Source organism: Sinocyclocheilus grahami, unplaced genomic scaffold (genome assembly GCF_001515645.1).
Source record: "Sinocyclocheilus grahami isolate Dianchi unplaced genomic scaffold, SAMN03320097.WGS_v1.1 scaffold794.1, whole genome shotgun sequence".
NCBI lineage: Eukaryota > Metazoa > Chordata > Actinopteri > Cypriniformes > Cyprinidae > Sinocyclocheilus > Sinocyclocheilus grahami.
In genome coordinates this window covers 1318914-1337041 of record NW_015505973.1, presented here as the reverse complement: position 1 = coordinate 1337041, position 18128 = coordinate 1318914, and the positions used below count along the sequence as shown (strand labels likewise).

At 37.7% G+C, this 18128-nt stretch overlaps 2 protein-coding genes and 1 pseudogene across 5 annotated transcripts; 1 reads left to right on the top strand and 2 right to left on the bottom strand.

Annotated features, from left to right (window-relative positions):
* LOC107561822 (synaptotagmin-15-like) overlaps nt 1-3992 on the top strand; it is an 11252-nt pseudogene extending 7260 nt beyond the window's left edge.
* Nucleotides 3993-4882: 890 nt separating this feature from the next.
* Nucleotides 4883-10865, bottom strand: LOC107561857 (rap1 GTPase-GDP dissociation stimulator 1-B-like). Of its 3 annotated transcripts, none has more exons than XM_016246370.1 (5): nt 10270-10857; nt 9187-9226; nt 7498-7618; nt 7096-7221; nt 4883-6208 (listed from the first exon to the last, which is right to left on the bottom strand). In XM_016246370.1, exons 1-5 carry the CDS (start codon nt 10419-10421, stop codon nt 5733-5735), a joined length of 915 nt encoding a protein of 304 aa, XP_016101856.1. In that variant the 5' UTR covers nt 10422-10857; the 3' UTR covers nt 4883-5732. The 3 variants fall into 3 exon arrangements, with proteins under 3 accessions (XP_016101856.1, XP_016101857.1, XP_016101858.1); XM_016246371.1 differs by lacking the exon at nt 9187-9226 and having other exon boundaries at nt 7498-7620; nt 10270-10374; nt 10441-10854; XM_016246372.1 differs by lacking the exon at nt 7096-7221 and having other exon boundaries at nt 10270-10865.
* Nucleotides 10866-11595: 730 nt separating this feature from the next.
* LOC107561855 (uncharacterized) lies at nt 11596-16254 on the bottom strand. Of its 2 annotated transcripts, XM_016246367.1 has the most exons (5): nt 16126-16254; nt 13897-14126; nt 13136-13595; nt 12697-12826; nt 11596-12607 (listed from the first exon to the last, which is right to left on the bottom strand). In XM_016246367.1, exons 2-5 carry the CDS (start codon nt 14074-14076, stop codon nt 12196-12198), a joined length of 1182 nt encoding a protein of 393 aa, XP_016101853.1. In that variant the 5' UTR covers nt 14077-14126; nt 16126-16254; the 3' UTR covers nt 11596-12195. The 2 variants fall into 2 exon arrangements, with proteins under 2 accessions (XP_016101853.1, XP_016101854.1); XM_016246368.1 differs by lacking the exons at nt 13897-14126; nt 16126-16254 and having other exon boundaries at nt 13136-13849.
* Between the last annotated feature and the right edge of the window lie 1874 nt (nt 16255-18128).

The following is an 18128-nucleotide window of genomic DNA, read 5'->3' as shown; positions in this document are numbered from 1 at the left end:
ATTTTCTGTGCACACTCTATATATATATATATATATATATATATATATATATATATAAATAATATGCAGAAATAAAAGTTTAATTAAAAAAACAAACAAACAAGTAAATAAATAGACATAAGTGAATAAATAATCAAATAAAAAAAAAAACACTTATTTGTAAGAAAATGTAAATAAACATGATAATAAATAAATATAATATAAAATATAACAAAATAAATAAATATAAATATAATAAATAGATATAAAAATTCACATTTTAATAATGTGAAATGTGTGACATCTGTAAATAAGCACAAGTAAATAAATAATATAAAAATATAAAATTTAATTTAATAAATAAATATTTTTAAAAATCACATTTTAATAAAGTAAAAATGTGATATCTGGCACCGATGTCTCTTATGACATTTCCGATGAAATGTGGATTGAAGTGCATCTGCACATTTTTGTCTTTGGATTTTCACAGCTCAGGTGATGTTCCTTTCTTTGTGCCTCCTCGATTCAAGTGAACACCCCAACTAAACGAGGAGAAAGAGGAACGAGAGTATGCTGAGGAATGAGAACTCCATCCAGATCTGCACACCCAGCGAGGCTCTGTAACAGTAGGGAGTATGTCAGGAGGACTGGAAGGCATTAGACATCAGAATTCACAAACAATTCTGAATTCACAAAAGAATTCACAAAAGAGAGTAACGCAATTTCAATTCTCTGTGTGTATGTGCTGTACATGTGGAAGAATTGACAATAAAGCAGACTTGACTTGACTTGACTTGAAACGATGATAAAGAAAGTATAAAGAGAATGTTTTGACTGTTTGTTTCTCATTCTGCTCAATGTGGTTCTCGAAGTTGGTTCCCCCTTGGCAGCATAAGACCAGACCTGTACCAGCTCCCAGAGGAACTCAGTGAATGGGCCCTTCCCGATGGCTCAGCTGTTCGTCTGTGGTTCGCTCTGCGTTACCAGCAGGAGAGAGAGCAGCTGGTGGTGTCTCTGCTCCGTGCCACAAACCTGCCCGTTCAGTGCCAGGGTAATGTCACACTGGTAAAACTGCAGCTGTTGCCATCTGATGATCGACGACACCGTCAAGCCAAAGCACGGCGGAAAGGTTGTCATCCACAGTTCAATGACACCTTTGTGTTTCAGGTAGAGTCTACTGATAAACACTGGCAATCTAAGTCTCACTGTATGTGGGTACATTATCAGTCTTCCTCATTATGTGGAAATTCAAGTGCTTTAATGCTTCATGATTTGTTTGTGAATTCATTTTTAAAAACATTTTATTCTAATTAATGGAGAAACTATGAAGACATTTCATAGTTGATGTCTCCATCTACTGGCCATTGCTAGCAGGTTCTGTTTCATTCCTCTAAGCACTTAGAGGAATGTTCTGGGTTCAGTACAAGTTTGTGACAAACTGTTGATCATAACCACATTTTTGGGGTTAGTAAGATTTTTTTTTATGTTTTTGAAATGTTATTTAATGTCTCTTATCCCTCAAAAAGGCTGCATTTATCTGTTCAGATACAGTAAAACAGTAATACTGTGAAATATTATTACAATTTAAAATTCATGTTTTCTATTTGAATATATTTTAAAATGTAATTTATTCCTGTGGTGGCAAAGCTGAATTTTCAGTAGCCATTACTCCAGTCTTCAGTGTCACATAATTCTTCAGAAATCATTCTGATATGCTGATTTGGTGCTTTTGTTGTTCTGAAACAAAATAATAAAAATGGTAACTGAAATAAAATAAAATATTTTACTATTATAATTGTAATATTTTAACTCAACTAGTTCCCAAGGAAACATTTTCATTTAGTTTAACTTAATGTATTAATATAATAAATATAAAAACTAATTCAAACTATTAATAAAAAAGTCTACAATACAGTATCTCATTGATACTAATTGGTGCTCAAGTCAAATTACCAATTATTATCAATAATAAAATCGTAATATTTTTGGGGAAACTTATACATTTATTTCAGGATTATTTGATGAACAGAAAGTTCAAAAGAACAGCATATGTTTGAAATAGAATTGTAACATTATAAATGTCTTTACTGTCAGTTGATTACTTTAATGCATCCTTGCTAAAGTTTTAATTTCTTTCCAAATAAATAAATAAATGACCCCAAACATTTGAACGGTACAGTCAGAATAAGGTCTGTTACCTGATACCTCTGCCTTCTAACAGGTATCTAATAGCTGCGTTGACCACTGCTCTCTGAAAATGAGCATGTACACTGTGGACCATCAGAAGAAGCACCATCTTGTAGGTCAAGTCATGATTCCACTCAGACATTCTGAACTAAAGGAGACGGCAGGAAAAGTGCAGTGGAGGGATCTGGACAATGAAAGTGATCAAGTATGACACTTTAATATTAAAGGAATAGTTTACTCAGACATGAAAATTCTGTCATCATTTACTCACTTTCATGTCTTTCCAAACCTGCATGAATTTCCTCTGTGGAGCACAAAATAAGAATTTCAACAAAAGAAAGAAAACCATTCAGGTTTGTCATTGAGGGTGAAATCAGTTTACATTTTAGGGTGAACTATCCCTTTAATCAGATTTTGGGGGAAAGAATGCTGTACTAATGTGTGCTTATGACCGCTGTTGTAGCCCCTTTCACAAAATGGTGACATCCAGGTGACTTTGAACTACAATCAGTCCCTACACCGCCTCACTGTGGTTGTTCTACGAGCGCGAGGGTTGCAGTGTTGCAGTGATTCAGGTGAGAAACAAAGTAATAAAAAATACAATGTCGTGACAAGAAGTCTTTGTGCATCTTTAACTTACATGTAAAATGATGGTACAGGTGTGTGCGCCCATGTCTCTCTGAAGATACATACTCAGGTGGTGAGGAACAAGTGGACCACTGTGGCGAAAGGAAATAATCCATCCTTTAATGAGAGGCTTACCTTCAGAATCCTCCCCATGCAGCTGGACACAGCCTGTCTGACCCTACAGCTCCAGCAGCCCAGCACAGAAGAACCTGGTAACTGTCAGTCAATCATTTCCAAGGCGACAGGGCACCACTATCCTGCACTATCCTGCTATATGAAAGTGTTTTAAAAAACTCCTTTAAAAAACACGTATTATCATTAACTAAAACTAAGCTATTAAGAACTAAAACTGAACTCTACACTCTAAAAAATGCTGGGTTAAATACAACCCAGCGCTGGGTAAAATATGGACAAACTCAGCAACTGGGTTGTTTTGACCCAGAGGTTTGGTTACTACCCAGAAGGTTGGGTTAAACATTTAACCCACCCGCTGGGTCAAAACAACCCAGTTTCTGGGTTTGTCCATATTTCACCCAGCGCTGGGTTGTATTTAACCCAGCATTTTTTAGAGTGTAACTAAAACTGAAATAAAAATAAATTAAACCTAAATAGTCATATTTTGAAAAAACAAATGACAAATGCATTCAACAAAATTACTAAAAATTCAACTTAATTGAAAACGGATAATATATAAAAATGAAAGTTAATTCAAAATGTTAAAAACACTCATATATTTATAACTAATACTAAAACCTATTATTAGTAGTAATAATAATAATAATAATACAATACCCCATTTTGATTAATCACAACTGGTTGACTGGTTACAACAAAGAAAAATACAACATTTAAGAAATATTTAAAACAAACAATTGTTGATGTAAAACAAGTTCATTCACCAGTGGTCTCAGATATTAGTTATTTTAAATGCACCATTAAAAATGTGTTACCTGTGTATCTGTACTCAGTCACTATATTTTGTCTGTACTGGCAGTGTTGTTGGGCATTGTGGTCATTGGGCCGTTCATGTATGCGAGGGGCAGAGAGCTGGAACACTGGAACGACATGGTCAGCAAACCACAGGAGCTGGTCAGGCAATGGCACCCGCTGGGATCCGCTGACACAGTACAGGAACTCCAATGAACAACATGCAACAAACTCAATGCCACCTCCCTCCTCTCTTTGAAAACAATGATAGCCTTTTTTCTTGTCTTTAAGGTGGAAGTGTTTTTTCAGTACAAGCTTGATGTCAGAAAATCAACTGGAATTAAATAATGTTTAAAGAAAAAGTTTATTGATAGCAAGTTGTGAATGAGGTTTGCATTTAATTACATAATTTTAAATGTTTGCTCTTCAAAGTCTCATCAGAACAATTGTGTGACTTGATGCAGGAGGTAAAAATGCAGTCTAGTTGTACCACAGGGTTCTCACATTTTTAACCCATGAATTTCCATTCCATTTGTTTATGATTAATGGATAAGGATTTTGTTTCATTTGGATTCATTTCAGACTGATTTGCATCTATCCAGCCATACTTCTATCCTATTTTCCTATGTAGGGTCGCAGTGATTGTTACTGAATTGTTCAGACCAATTTGTGAACTGGTTTGATTGACTCATTGAAAATAATTATTCACTCACTAATTGGACATACTGTATACTACCATTCAAAAGATGGAATCCGTAAACTTGAAATAAATTACTAAATTTATGAAAAAAGACAGTACAAATATTTATACTGTTACAAAAACATTTCAATACAAATAATTGCTGTTCTTTTAAATTTTATCAAACAATCTAAAAAAAAAAACACATTTTATACAACATTAACCAGCACAACTGTTTTAAATGTTGATAATAATGAGTTGATAAAATGTTTCTTGAGCACCAATTCAGCATATTAGAATGATTTCTGAAGGATCATTGAAGACTGGAGTAGTGGTTGCTGAAAATTCAGCTTTGCTATTAACGGAATATATTACTTTTGAAAATACAAAATTATTACTAAATAAACCGTTATTTGAAATTGTAATAAAATTTCATAATATGACTGTTTTTACGATATTTTTGAACAAATATATGAAGCCTTGGTGAGAAAATTAAAAAACAATAAAAATCTTAGCAACCCCATACTTTTGAATGGTAGTGTAGCAAACTACACAATAGCAAAATCTAGTCATACAATATTAATAATCCCTTAATATTTCCTCATTTTCCATGCCTGAGGGAACCGTGCACACAGTGTGAAATCCCCCTACCCCTACTAAGCCTACATGCATGTAATATGGGTTCAGGTCACTTTGACAGGGGTTTTGTACGTGGTTATTTTTGCAGTTCTCAATCCATAATAAAATTTACACTGCTCAAATTTGGTACATTAGGTAAGTCTGCTTTAACCTGGACTGTGTTTGGACCCAAAGACTGTAAACATAAGTCACAATTTTCATCTATTAATCTATTTCCCTTGGTGCATTTTGCAACACGGTTGCATGTTGTGACCTGGGTGCGTGTAGCTGCTCTGACCCTGAGCGCTGGGTCTGGATAATCCACTACTGTAAGGCCTCTTATGGACTAATCACAGAGTTCAGAAAGGCTAGCAGATTGCAGCTCGGCGTCCACCTGTTCTCATCTTCTATGTACAGTCAGCGTAGATCTACAGGACTTAAACTGCCTGGACACAACATGTCTTGTGGCCTGGCTTGTGATTTTGGCTCTTGTTTGGGACCCTCGGGTTCAGGTGGAACGCATTCAGACGTGACGTCTGAGCAATAGGGAAATGAGAGCAATTATATTCTATGTTTGTGCCTTCAGATCCATTCTTTTAACGAATGGCTGAAATGAGCTCCTTAAATGTTGGGACATGGTTCACACCAGATCACCAGTTTAGGCCACCTCAGATGTTCATTAATATTGTGAGTCCAAAAGCACTATGATGAAGCCTCACAAAAGGGTATGAAGCACTGCTGCCCTCAGATTCCTGTTTCTCGGGATGTTCTTCACTGAGCATTTGATAACTTTATACAATTTAGGGCAGCTGCCTAGGTGGGCAAAGTTCGGTAAGCGGTGTCCAGTCTGGTGGCCGTTTTTCACGCCCCACAGCATTGTGGAGCACCTTTGAAGCACTTCTACTGCCACAGAGTATTGGCCGTTAGTCCACTGTTTCAGCCTGACCACCATCACAGCTGAAGAGAATCCAAAAGAGTACCGTGAGGTGCCACGGAAAACCCGCTCCCCCTCGCCGAAATACGCCCCTTCTTCCCAGGAGAGCATGGAGCCGTCTTCTTCACCCATGTCGGCCAGGTTACAGACGGCCAGAAGGCAAGAGCTCAACAGTGTCTCGTTTTCACTGTACTGGAGAAGAACCGACACCAGTCGTGGGACAGCTCCAAGCCTCAGGAAACGCTCCTGCTGCAAGTCTGGCAAGAAAATCATCACTCTTACAGTATATTCCAAACTCAAGAGTCAGCATCAAGACTGCCAGACTCTACTTAGCACCCTATTTTTCCTGAAAATCTGCGATGAAGTTATCAGAGGGACACTCCACCCAGAAATTAAAATGTCATGATCCCTCATATGATTCCAAACCTGGATCCATTTAGTTTTTCTGCAAAACACAAAATAATATAATTTGAAGAACATTGGGAACCAAACAACATTGGAACCCCTTTGACTTCAATTGGATGGACAAAAAAAAAACACTGAGGAATTTCTCAAAATATGTTCTTTTGTGCTCCACAGAATAAAAGAAAGTCACAGGTTTTAAACGACATGAGAGTGAGTAATGTATGACTTTAAAAATATATGTTTATTTGATCTCTCTTGACGTTTTTGAGCTATTTGAGGTTATTTGACTCCGAGTCCTACCATTAAATGTTTTACAGTTAAATTATATCTGGCATTATTCACACACAGCTCTTGCACACTCTACTTTTCTATCTCTCGTGTGAATGTCACTTGTTCCAGTGAAATCACAATATAAAAGGCATTCAAATACAATATTGTTTCCAATGACAAACGGGTGCATTTTCGAAAGTTTTCAAAATGGAAACTATTTTAAAATTTCAACAATTTTTTTAAACTACACATCGTTGTCTCAGATTCAGGTTTGAGGCTATAATCCAAAAATAGCCTCTGATACAAATCAATTCAGATCAACCTTTGTTATGGCAAATAGGGTGCTACAAATGTTACTAAAATCTGTCTTACACAATGACATACTAAAGTATGGCTAATGCCTCTCACATCAGTAGCGCTTTTAAGGCCTGTGGTTAGAAGAATAGGGCAAAAGTTCAGGTTCACTCACTACTGTCATAGCAAATTCTCGCGATGGCCTTGCTAACGTGAAGGAGAAGGTCCTGATCTTGGCTTAGCAGTAAGGTCACAAGGGCAGACACAATGCCTGTCTCAAAGCATTGCTCTCTCACAGGAGCTAAAGAAAGATGGAATTATAGAATAATCAGTAGTCAGCCAGTGCTCTTTGACTATGAGTATTAAGTTAGATGTCAAACTCCCATTTTTGCTCCCAAAAGCTCCCATTATTTGCAGTTTATACAGCTGATTAAAGGAACAATCCCACCAGCAACCTGAGGCTGTTGTAGCTAAGGTCTTTTTCAACCTTTCGGTTACAGTTCAGCCCATATTTTAACCACAAGGCTACACCAACAAACACATGCATTATATTTCTACATAAAACATTTGTTCTTACCATCTCTGGCCAGTTCAGCTACCAGTCTGGCAGTGTGAGTAGTGAGCATGCTCTTTCTTCTTAAAATCTGAGCCAGAACAGACAGAATCCCGCTTTCTATCACCTGCTCTGATGCGCCTTTCTCTAGGGCAGGAAAAACACATTACACAAAGTTTGGGGTCAGGAAGATGTATTAATGTTTTTGAAAGAAGTGTCTAATGTCTGCATTTTACATGATCAAAAATACAGTAAAACAGTAATATTGTGAAATATGATTACAATTAATAACAGTTCTCTATTTTAATATATTTTAAAATTTCCGTAATGGAACAAGCTTTCCAATATGCTGATTTAGTGGTCAAGAAGAAAGTAATTTCTTATTATTATGTTGAAAACAATTGTGCTGCTTAATATTTTTGTGGAAACTGTGACATGTTTTCCGGAATTCATTTATTCATTAATGAAGAAAGACTTCAAACGAACAGTATTTATTTAAAGGGGTCATATGACGTTGCTAAAAAACATTATTTGGTGTATTGCAATGTGTTTATCCGGTTTAAGGTTCAAAAAACACATTATTTTCCATATAATGTACATTATTGTTGCTCCTCTATGCCCCGCCTTTCTGAAACGCGTGGATTTTTACAAAGCTCATCGTTCTAAAAAAGCGAGGTGTGCTCTGACTGGCCAGCTAACCAGTGCGTTGTGATTGGCCGAATACCTCAAGCGTGTGACGGAAATGTTACGCCCCTTACCATACTGTGGTGCCGTCTCCCAGCATGATGAGACAAAACCAATAAAACCCATTATAAACGAGGCATTTGTTGCATCCAGTGGGGACATAATTACTGATTATAATGACTTATACTATGTTTTTACGCATTGCGTATCGCACTGCGTAAACATAAAACCATGTCTGCATTTGTGATCGGAGAAACAACAAACAACAAGCCTACTCTACACTGCTCAAAACTCGCGTTTGAATCATCAGTGGCAAATTATTTAATAAAAAACGTACTTACAGTCTGTGAGTCAGAAGCGCCAGACTGCCCTTGCAAAGTTGGAACTGCCCCACTTTATAGAAACAGCCTTTGTGCCACAGACGCATTGTAGGCTACTGGTTCTGGAAACAGTCCCCATCCTCTATAAAACGCGCTGCACACATCTGAATATTTGGGTTGAACTGTTCTAGAACAGTGTTGTAAATACAACTTAACCACTGATTTCTAGTCGTGTCCTCTTTTGGAAGGCCAAACAAAGTAGTTTCGCTTTCACAACGAAGCACACAGCGTCTCCACAACATGGCGGCGACGGAAACAACAATACTACAACGAGAATAAAAGTTACGCCTTCTTTCTTTGCGTGAACATTTGGGCGGCATTATGCAAATCTTCCCACATCGTGACGTAGACATGTGGGGGCGTGTTAGAACGAGCCATTATAGGAGGGCGTGGTTGACTTAACTTTTATGAAGAATATCTCTTTGGATTTGAGACTTTAGTCTTTGCAACTTTACAGATCGTCTTTATGCACTAAGAGCTTGTAACACTACAAAGAGAAAGGAAAAATTGATATCGCATCATATGACCCCTCTTAAATAGGTTTTTTTTTTGGGGGGGGGGGGGTAAAATTATAAATGTCTTCACTGTATATTTTGATCAATTTAATGTGTCCTTGGTGAACAAAAGTATTAATTTTAATTGTACTGACCCCAAACCTTTGTACGTTGGTGTATATAAAACCCATCCCTCTGAAAGTACAACAGATTGGATAAATTGTGTACATCATGCTAGACCATTCTTGTCCGTAGTGAACATACGCAGATTAACAAATGATGTTTCCACAAACTACAGAGGTCGCTCTCAGCTGGCTACCTGGTTGCTTGTGTACAAAGGAGCAGTCTGGCTAATCGTTTGTGTCACTTATTGGCTCTCACAGAGACAAATGCGGATTACAGCGTCTCTGTTTTCAAATCCGCAAGAGTTGAGTATCCTTTTCACAACCATCACTGTTGATGTATTAATAATGGTTTCTCACCTGTGCCTGGGTGATTTGTGATACAGTATGTAAGGGATAATGCACAGTCAGCTGGTCATTATCACAAAATAAACCTGACAGTATATCCTGCTTTTTACACATCAAACATTGATTTAATCTGTATTATTTAACTATGTGAGAATAAAGTTAATGCAAAGTGGTATCAGAGACATAAAACTAGCATAGCTATGAAAGAAACCATTTGCTTAGAACGACAGCTAATTATACTGTTTGCCGGCCATTATGTAAAAATATTCAACCTTAGAGTGTTGCGATTGACCAGGCAAAATCTAATTTTCCAGAGAGGCACATAACTTATGATAGTAGCCTCAGTCATGTCTAGCCAAAGTGTAACAGCAATACGTACTAAGCAGCTTTCAGAACTCACTCAAAGTGCTGGCACATTGTACATTTAACTAGCTCATGCCAATTGACAAACAGTTACAATTTACTTTATAAAGGCATAATCTATTAAGAAATGTCACAAAATATTATATTATAATTATAACATAATATTGTTATATCAATATTATAACATAACATTATAATATTATAATGCTCAGAGGGCCTGGTTTCTGTTACATAAGTGCTCAACTAGTACTAAGCATGTCTGCATTGACTCACTTCTTTCTCAAGTTTATTTAGACATATTTAGACACACCAATACAACCACATGTACATTCTTGATCTGGCTTCTCCTGTCCCAAACAAATAATCTAAATCTTAAATTATATAACAAAAACCTGAAATACTCACTTCTTGCTATGGCAACTTTCAATGCTGTGTCCAAATATGGCTTTAGTTCCTCCTCGACGAGTTCTGTGCTCACACTGATGGCCTCTATTGCAGCACTTAGTGAATCTGAGAAAAGAAAATGTACATAAAAATCCTTCAGACAGTCTTTGCATTGTGCCTGTTGTTACTTACCCTTGGGCGCACTGGGCAGTGGACGACTGGCCCCCATCTTGTCCATATGTCTATGTGAGGTTGCGATGACCTGTTTAGTTCTCAGCACTGCTTGTGTCCCAGATTACCACGGCAGTCTAAACCGTGTTTCTGATCTAAAATCTCACACAGCTCCATCTCTTGCTTTGTATCAGTATATATTTGTGCAATATTGTCCTTTTTTGTCCTCCACCTGTTTTCTTTCCACTCTTATTTGGGCTGTGTATATGTTTGCTAAAACAAACTCCTCCCTCCCACACTCATCACATTTATTTTCTTCCTCTCAATCCCTGTCTCTGCACCGCCTGCTCTGATTCAGACCTTCACTAATGCACTCCAAATCCTCAGTCTGATGAAAGCCTCACAGTGGACAGGATACCTATAGGAAACCCTGTGAACTGCAGAACGCCCACATCAAATATCTCCTAGAGGGCAAACGAGAGAGAGGAACAACAAACAGACAAACAATATCATTGGCTCAGCTACAAATCTGACTCCATGGTGAGGATTTTGTCTGCTTTTTCGCGAGGGATTCAGAAAAGCTGCTTTGTTGGGAAATCTTTTGTGAAAGTACAAAAGATTACAAAGTAGTTGAAATGAACATAATTGAAAACAAAGCAATTAGCTATTATTGATATTTGAGAGGACGTATAAAACAGACCAATTACAACAGTAACTACATGTTATTAAATTAAACAGTTTTACATGTTCTGAAATAATTGTGCAAATGTTGCCACCACAATGCTAGTATGATGCTATGTGGCTGCAAAGCTGTTCTGAATAGTTGTAAACATGTTGTTACATGTTACTTACTGGATCATATCAAAAATGTCTCTATGATGTTCTGGATTGTGTCCCTCTTTCCACATTTTGCTGTTTAATGAAAATAGCAAGATGCTTCACAAAAACCCAGTTTCAGATATCTCTGGCTCGTAGCACAAATAATGTGAGATAAGCAACGCGCATCAAATTTTAACACTCGTAAAATGTTAATACTTAAGGGTTTGTTTAAATCCGTAACCCTAATTATGTGCAAAAGCAATTGCAATAAACCCATTTGATAAATTTCAGTTTTGTATTAGAGTGGATCCTTTCACGCTCTGCAAGCAATAAAAAAGAAATAAATATACAAACTGCTTAAAAAAGGTAATGCTTTTAATACAAGCATATGACGAGCAATCTGCAAAACGTACAGAGTACAGGCTACAGTCATTCACATACACTACATATCAGACACAAACAGAAAAAGGAAATAAATAGTCCGAAAAATCAAGAGAAGATATGTTCTTACTCAAACTAAATTGCTTGGGGTTTCTATGATTAAGTAAAACAGAATCAAATAACACTTCAGAGAGAACATTCTAAAATGAGACTAACAGAAACTGATATTGTGATTCATTTCATGAGAGTACAACATAGTGCTTGAAAAAAAATGCTTGCGTGCTACTTTAATAGCATACGCTGTCGGTGTACATTTGTTCTTTACCACAAATGACAAAACGAAAGATTGAGAGCGACACATGATTGGTAAAGTATAAATCAAAACATCTCTGTCAAACAGCTTCCCAGAGCCACATTATTTTCTTGATCAACCAGTTTGGGAGGAAAACAAAAAACTAAATATATTCAGTCTTGAGAGAAGGAGAGAAGTCTAATGTTTATAAAACTATAATTTTCTATGAAAAACTTTTTGCACTCAGAATTCAGTGTCTCTCAGCACCTTTCAGGCACGTGATGTTATGCAAGACCTGCATTGGTGGCGTTAAGTCCACTGGAAATGGTTTCGTATCCTACAGAGACTAGTGTTAACACGCTGCTTTCCATCTCTGTGGACTGCTGAACTTCAGGAACAACAGAATCCAGCCGCATCTGTTTTCCTTTCTTCTGTCCCCTTCTGCCCTTTTCTTTAGGTTTGCCGTCTTCCGTGGCGGCTTTGGGCTTGCGGTTGCGTTTCCTTATTCTTCTCACTGGAGGTTCGGGTTTGGGGTCAGTGTTCCCTGAGAGGATTCGGATTTGTCGGTCGATGACGTTATCTACGATATCGAGAGCCACGTCCATCATGCCGTTACCAAGACCATGTGTAACATTGGAGAACAAACGTGTATTCACAGGGTCATTAAAAGTCTTCCGCATCTCCTCTAGATAGTTCCTGTTTAACAACAAGAAACAACCAAAATTATTGGTTGAATCACAGCAGAACCATTTAGCATTCTTTTTACAAGACTACCAATACTTTACCTTGTTTCAATGATTTTTGACCAGTGCTGTACTTGGTTTGTTTCAGGTAGCAACTGTTTCGCCATATTCTCATAATCAACATATTGCAGTGCAAAATCCTTCATGTCTTTGCAAAGAGCAGCTGTGTCACCTAAAAATAATGAAAATTCATGTAATTATGTAAAATTAATTTGCTTCAACCATGTCTAAATTGATTTTAGGTTGTGGTTAAAGAGTTCACCCCAAAATTACAACTCTGTCATAATTTACTGACTCTCAAGACTTACTTTCTTCTACAAAACAAGATCTTTTAAAGTATATTTCAACTGATTTTGCCCATAAATTGAAAGTCAGTGAGGTCCAAAACAACACTGATGACTTTCATTTTATGTACAAAAGGCCATTTTATGTTCAAATTGGTTTGATTTTTCATTTTTTTAAGTATATTGTCTAGACGTACCTTCAGTTAGTTTAGAAAAGGAACTGGACACTGCTGTATTGGTGCTTGGTGACAGTCCAAAGACATTTAGGGACTCCAAGAGTGTTTTCTTACTAGCTGGACCTCGACTCACTCTCGTATAGGCAGCCAGAGATCGGAGAGACATCTTTTCAGGCGGTTCCAATCTCCTCTTCACCTCTTCGTAATGGATCTGGTACTTGCGGGCCTTTGAGCTCTTCATGTTAGGGTCCAGCAGGGAGGCTACCTCTGCAAAAGGGACCTGCAGTGAGTTCACTGCACCATCTTGAGACGGCGCGGCACTCTGGCCTTCTGATGGACCTTGTGTTGATAAGTGGTCTTGGGTCTGAATATGAGCCTGTGCTTCCACATGACCTTGCGGTAGAGTCTGCAGATGTGGAGCAGGCTGGATGTGTGACTGAGTCTGGATGTGAGTTGGCATCTGGATGTGCGATGGGATCATGTGCGGTACAGCGTGACAGGAGACTTCTTGAGGTACCATGTGCTGTGCGATGATTTGTGCGATGTTTGGAGTTTGTGGTTGTGGCTGATACATGGTTATAATGGGGTTCCCGACAGAGACATGGATGACATCACTGTTCTGGGGAACAGCGGACATGTGTATACCGGCAGACGGATCCATCTTTTTCTCACAAGCACAATGATGACCAGCTTTTTAATGCAAATTTGTATCTTAAAAAAAAAAGTATAGTTAAATAAACATGCACACACACACATATATATATATATAGCGATGGGATCATGTGCGGTACAGCGTGACAGGAGACTTCTTGAGGTACCATGTGCTGTGCGATGATTTGTGCGATGTTTGGAGTTTGCGGTTGTGGCTGATACATGGTTATAATGGGGTTCCCGACAGAGACATGGATGACATCACTGTTCTGGGGAACAGCGGACATGTGTATACCGGCAGACGGATCCATCTTTTTCTCACAAGCACAATGATGACCAGCTTTTTAATGCAAATTTGTATCTTAAAAAAAAAAAGTATAGTTAAATAAACATGCACACACACACACATATATATATATATATATATATATATATGTGTACACACACACAGCAATTTTTGAATTGGTGAGTTAAAATGCTAACATTTTAGGAACACGTATTAGGAAAGTAAATAGTCAATTTAGATATCATTTTGACTTTATTTTTTAAATTATTATTTCATGTGATCACTTTATTTATGTTTATATATTTTAAATTCACCCCTTGCTAATTTTATAGAATTGTTGGTAGTATTAAAGGGGTCATATGATGCTGCTAAAAATAACATTATTTGGTGTAATGAAATGTGTTTATGCGGTTTAAAGTAAAAAAAACATTATTTTCCACATACTGTACATTATTGTTTCTCCTCTATGTCCCGCCTTTTTGAAATGCGTCAATTTTTACAAAGCTCATCAGTCTGAAAAAGCGAGGTGTGCTGTGATTGGCCAGCTATCCAATGCGTTGTGATTGGCCGAATGTTATGCCCCTCACATACTATTGATGCCGTGTCTGGCCGGAGCTACGAGACAAGACATTAAAACCCATTACAAACGAGGCATTTGTTGCATCCATCAGAACTGCCGGCATTGTAGTCTAACGTTACTCTCCTAGGATCAATAAACAGTCCTCCGTAAAATAGAGTGAGCTGAGGCCGGGCTAGCGTGAGCTGAGGCCGGGCTGGAGTGAGCTTAGGCCGGGCTAGCGTGAGCTTAGGCCGGGCTAGCGTGAGCTGAGGCCGGGATAGAGTGAGCTGAGGCCGGGCTAGCGTGCGCTGAGGCCGGGATAGAGTGAGCTGAGGCCGGGCTAGCGTGCGCTGAGGCCGGGATAGAGTGAGCTGTGGCTGACTCTGAACTTTTATAAAGAATAACTCTTAGGATTTGAGACTTTAGTCTTTGCAACTTTACAGATCTTCTTTATGCACCAATAGCTTGTAACACTCCAAAGAGAAAGGAAAACTTGAAATCGCATCATATGACCCCTTTAAGACTATACTAAATTAAGATTTTCTTTTTTTATTCAGTGCCACATGAACCAGAGCTAACACATTTTTACAACATTAGCTGCCAGACAAAAAAAAGTTACATTAATTTCAGTTTTTAAAACACTAGATTTATGATTTAATTTATTTAAAAGCCCATTTATTGATATGCTAACGCTATTTTCGTTTTCTGAAAATAAAACAGCACTTCAAAAGACACATTTCTATCATACACACCAATTTTATGTTTACGTTTTTTTAATCCTTCAAAAACTATCTTGAGTAAACACAATGGTAAAACATGCAAAATTGTTTCTTTTTCCAGTCCAAAAAAAATTCACAGGTCTATGAAATGTTCTTTTATGTTTCCAAACATGCTAAACAAATCCTATGTAGTAGTTTGTAGGATGCTTCTTTAATTTTGTTATTTATGCAAATTTAAATTTGTTTAACATTTCCATTATTTATTCCAAATAAAGAAGACAACAAAATCTTGCTGTAGGAAAGGAGACAGAACAAACAGCATTTCTCATGACCTTATTGCAATTAGCACATCTTTGCTCAGATACAGGTTGGAACGCGAGCCGATGTGACGTTTTTGACAGCGCCACCGCGGCGCGAGACGGCTGAAGTTTGGAGCGCGCGACTGTATGTATCTTACACACTCTGTGCGTTACAATCACTCAGTAAAACAACTGGGTTGCAGCACCTGCGTTTGATAAAGAATGTGTACGTGATATAACGTTTCGTTTATTTCACATAGATAAGTTATATACACAAAGAGCCGAGTCCAAAAGTCTGAGCTGACTTTGAGAGGAAAGATAATCTACTTGTTTTGATGAATAGTAGGACAGGCCAAAGCCACCATTATGTTTGAAACGTGATATTCCACCGTAATTATGTGCTCAAAAGCATCCAAACCTCCGTTTCACTCGGACTGTTCTGGTTACGAACGCTAACCTTCAATCAGACACAAGTTACTGACAGTATTCTTACTTACCGCTCTATGGTTAGAGTCGTATTTAAACCTTACTGATCCTAGAACAGTCCATGGCGAACCGATCGAAGGTCTCCTTCTTCACCGATCCTATTTCGGCGGGTTGCAAATCAGCAGACGGGGCACAGACGCCATAGCTGCCGGAGCTCGAACGCTCATTGGCCAATACCGCTGTCAATCATGTTCATTGGAAGCGCTGATTCGGGGAAGCCTGTGTCAATCATGTTACGTCAGAGTTAAAAGGCGGAATATCCGGAGCTTAAAATGGTAGGACGTGAACAAAGCTTCCAGGTGTCTGTCTGTTTGTTACGTAATGCTATTGACAAAAACAAGCAATGGACTCTACTTGGCTTGGATTTATTATATTGACGTGATCAAGTCAAACACACTGTGGATTTATAATTTGTTTCCTTGTCAAATTTGCCATGAAAATAAATACGTTTTCATGTTCAAATAAAAGCTAGGTGACCTCTTTGCACTACGGTATACTGATCACAACTAGTTGTTTTTCTTGATACATATGAAAACTTTATCAAATCTCAATTCTTGGACGCAGGATGTTATTTTTGTACAGTTCACTACTTATTTTCTGCACTAGATGGCTGGATTTCTAAATGGCTTTCTTTCACCGTCTCTAATGATCTCATTAGATGCTGGCCATCCCAAAGCTGTAATGTTTATTTGCGTTTTCAGCTAGTTGGACAATTAGTCTTAAGTGCTTATTATTAAAGCCAACCCCATAATCTTGATAATCTTGCTAGTGGCAGGCAGAAAGAGGAGACCAGGGAGCTATTAATGAGAGTAATTGTTTAGAGATGTTTCCATGGTAAGAGAGGTGGTGTCTCACTATTTTCCTTTGTTGTCTCTTGACACAGAGAATTCATATATCTGCCCGTTATCTATTGGTCACAAGTGTCAGCACAGGCGTAAGGGGACCAGCGATGGAGAGACGGATAGAATATGTGCTGGAAAAGCACAAATATCTCCTTCTTCAGCAGCCTCTGCATCAGTGTCAGGTCAGATTGACATATAAATCAAAGGTCTGCCAGGACTCATTACTTTTGGTCTTTTTTTTATATGCCCAACCTATAAATCTGGCATGTTTTACATGCATCAAATTAAAGACTTAGTATACTTTTTTTTTTTTTACTTGATGTTTTGGCTTATTTTAAAGGTGAGGTTTATTATTTTTCTTTGATCAGCAGACAAAGGCTCTCTGTGGTGCTCTTGTGAGTAAATGCAAAGAGATTTTGAATAAGCTGCAAAAAAGAATGCAGATGAATAGGCATTTGCAATATATTTGCAGTATCTATCTATCTACCTATTTATCTATTTCTGTCTGTCTATCTTTTCTATATATCTCAAGCATATTTAACTGGTTATTTCAAAGCCTTAATGGAGCAAATCAGTTTCATTCTCATTCTAAACTTCTTTAATGTGAAACAAGATTGATGTTTGGTACATTAGCAATGTTGCTGAGATCGTCCATTAACAGAAGCTTCAATAAGGCTGCTTGCATCTTCGACAGCATGTGCCACTTCAAACACTATCTTACAACAGCATCCAGAGTGCCTGCGGCAGCCAACGCTAAGCGTTCTGCTGTTGTCCCACTGCCAAACTCTGGGGAGGGATATAGATAGAGGAAGCGAGTTGAGTATTTTAGTATACAACTCTAAATATTTAAACCAATAAGGAAGTCTGTATCCTGTTGGAAATTTTAAATGAAATGTATAAATATAGAACACACTAGGTTTGCCTTCTTTTTTATGTGTATGCTGAATGCTAAATGTGACAATAAACATAACAGAGTTTAATTATGTACAAAAAAACTCCAAAACATGATGCAATAAGACTGGTGCATTAGTTCAGACCTGTCTGAATAAGACAGATATTTGATATACTGTAAATATGCAACACTAATATCTCACCTTCATGCTCTCCTCTGTGGTGTGATTTGTCACTTTTATTCATTGCCTGTAATGTCTGCAAGTCTAGGAATACTTCAT

Excerpts from the sequence above, each read along its gene's own strand:
- LOC107561857 (XM_016246370.1), bottom strand. The coding sequence starts at position 10,421 with ATGCAAAGACTGTCTGAAGGATTTTTATGTACATTTTCTTTTCTCAGA. Across the intron at positions 9,227-10,269 it reads GAAAGTTGCCATAGCAAGAA|AGGGATGGGTTTTATATACA; the intron begins GTGAGTATTTCA and ends TTGTACTTTCAG. Across the intron at positions 6,209-7,095 it reads GAGAATTTGCTATGACAGTA|ACTTGCAGCAGGAGCGTTTC; the intron begins GTGAGTGAACCT and ends TTTTCTTGCCAG.
- LOC107561855 (XM_016246367.1), bottom strand. The coding sequence starts at position 14,076 with ATGGATCCGTCTGCCGGTATACACATGTCCGCTGTTCCCCAGAACAGT. Across the intron at positions 13,596-13,896 it reads CCTGTCACGCTGTACCGCAC|ATGATCCCATCGCACATCCA; the intron begins ATGATCCCATCG and ends GCTGTACCGCAC. Across the intron at positions 12,827-13,135 it reads CTTTTCTAAACTAACTGAAG|GTGACACAGCTGCTCTTTGC; the intron begins GTACGTCTAGAC and ends CATTATTTTTAG.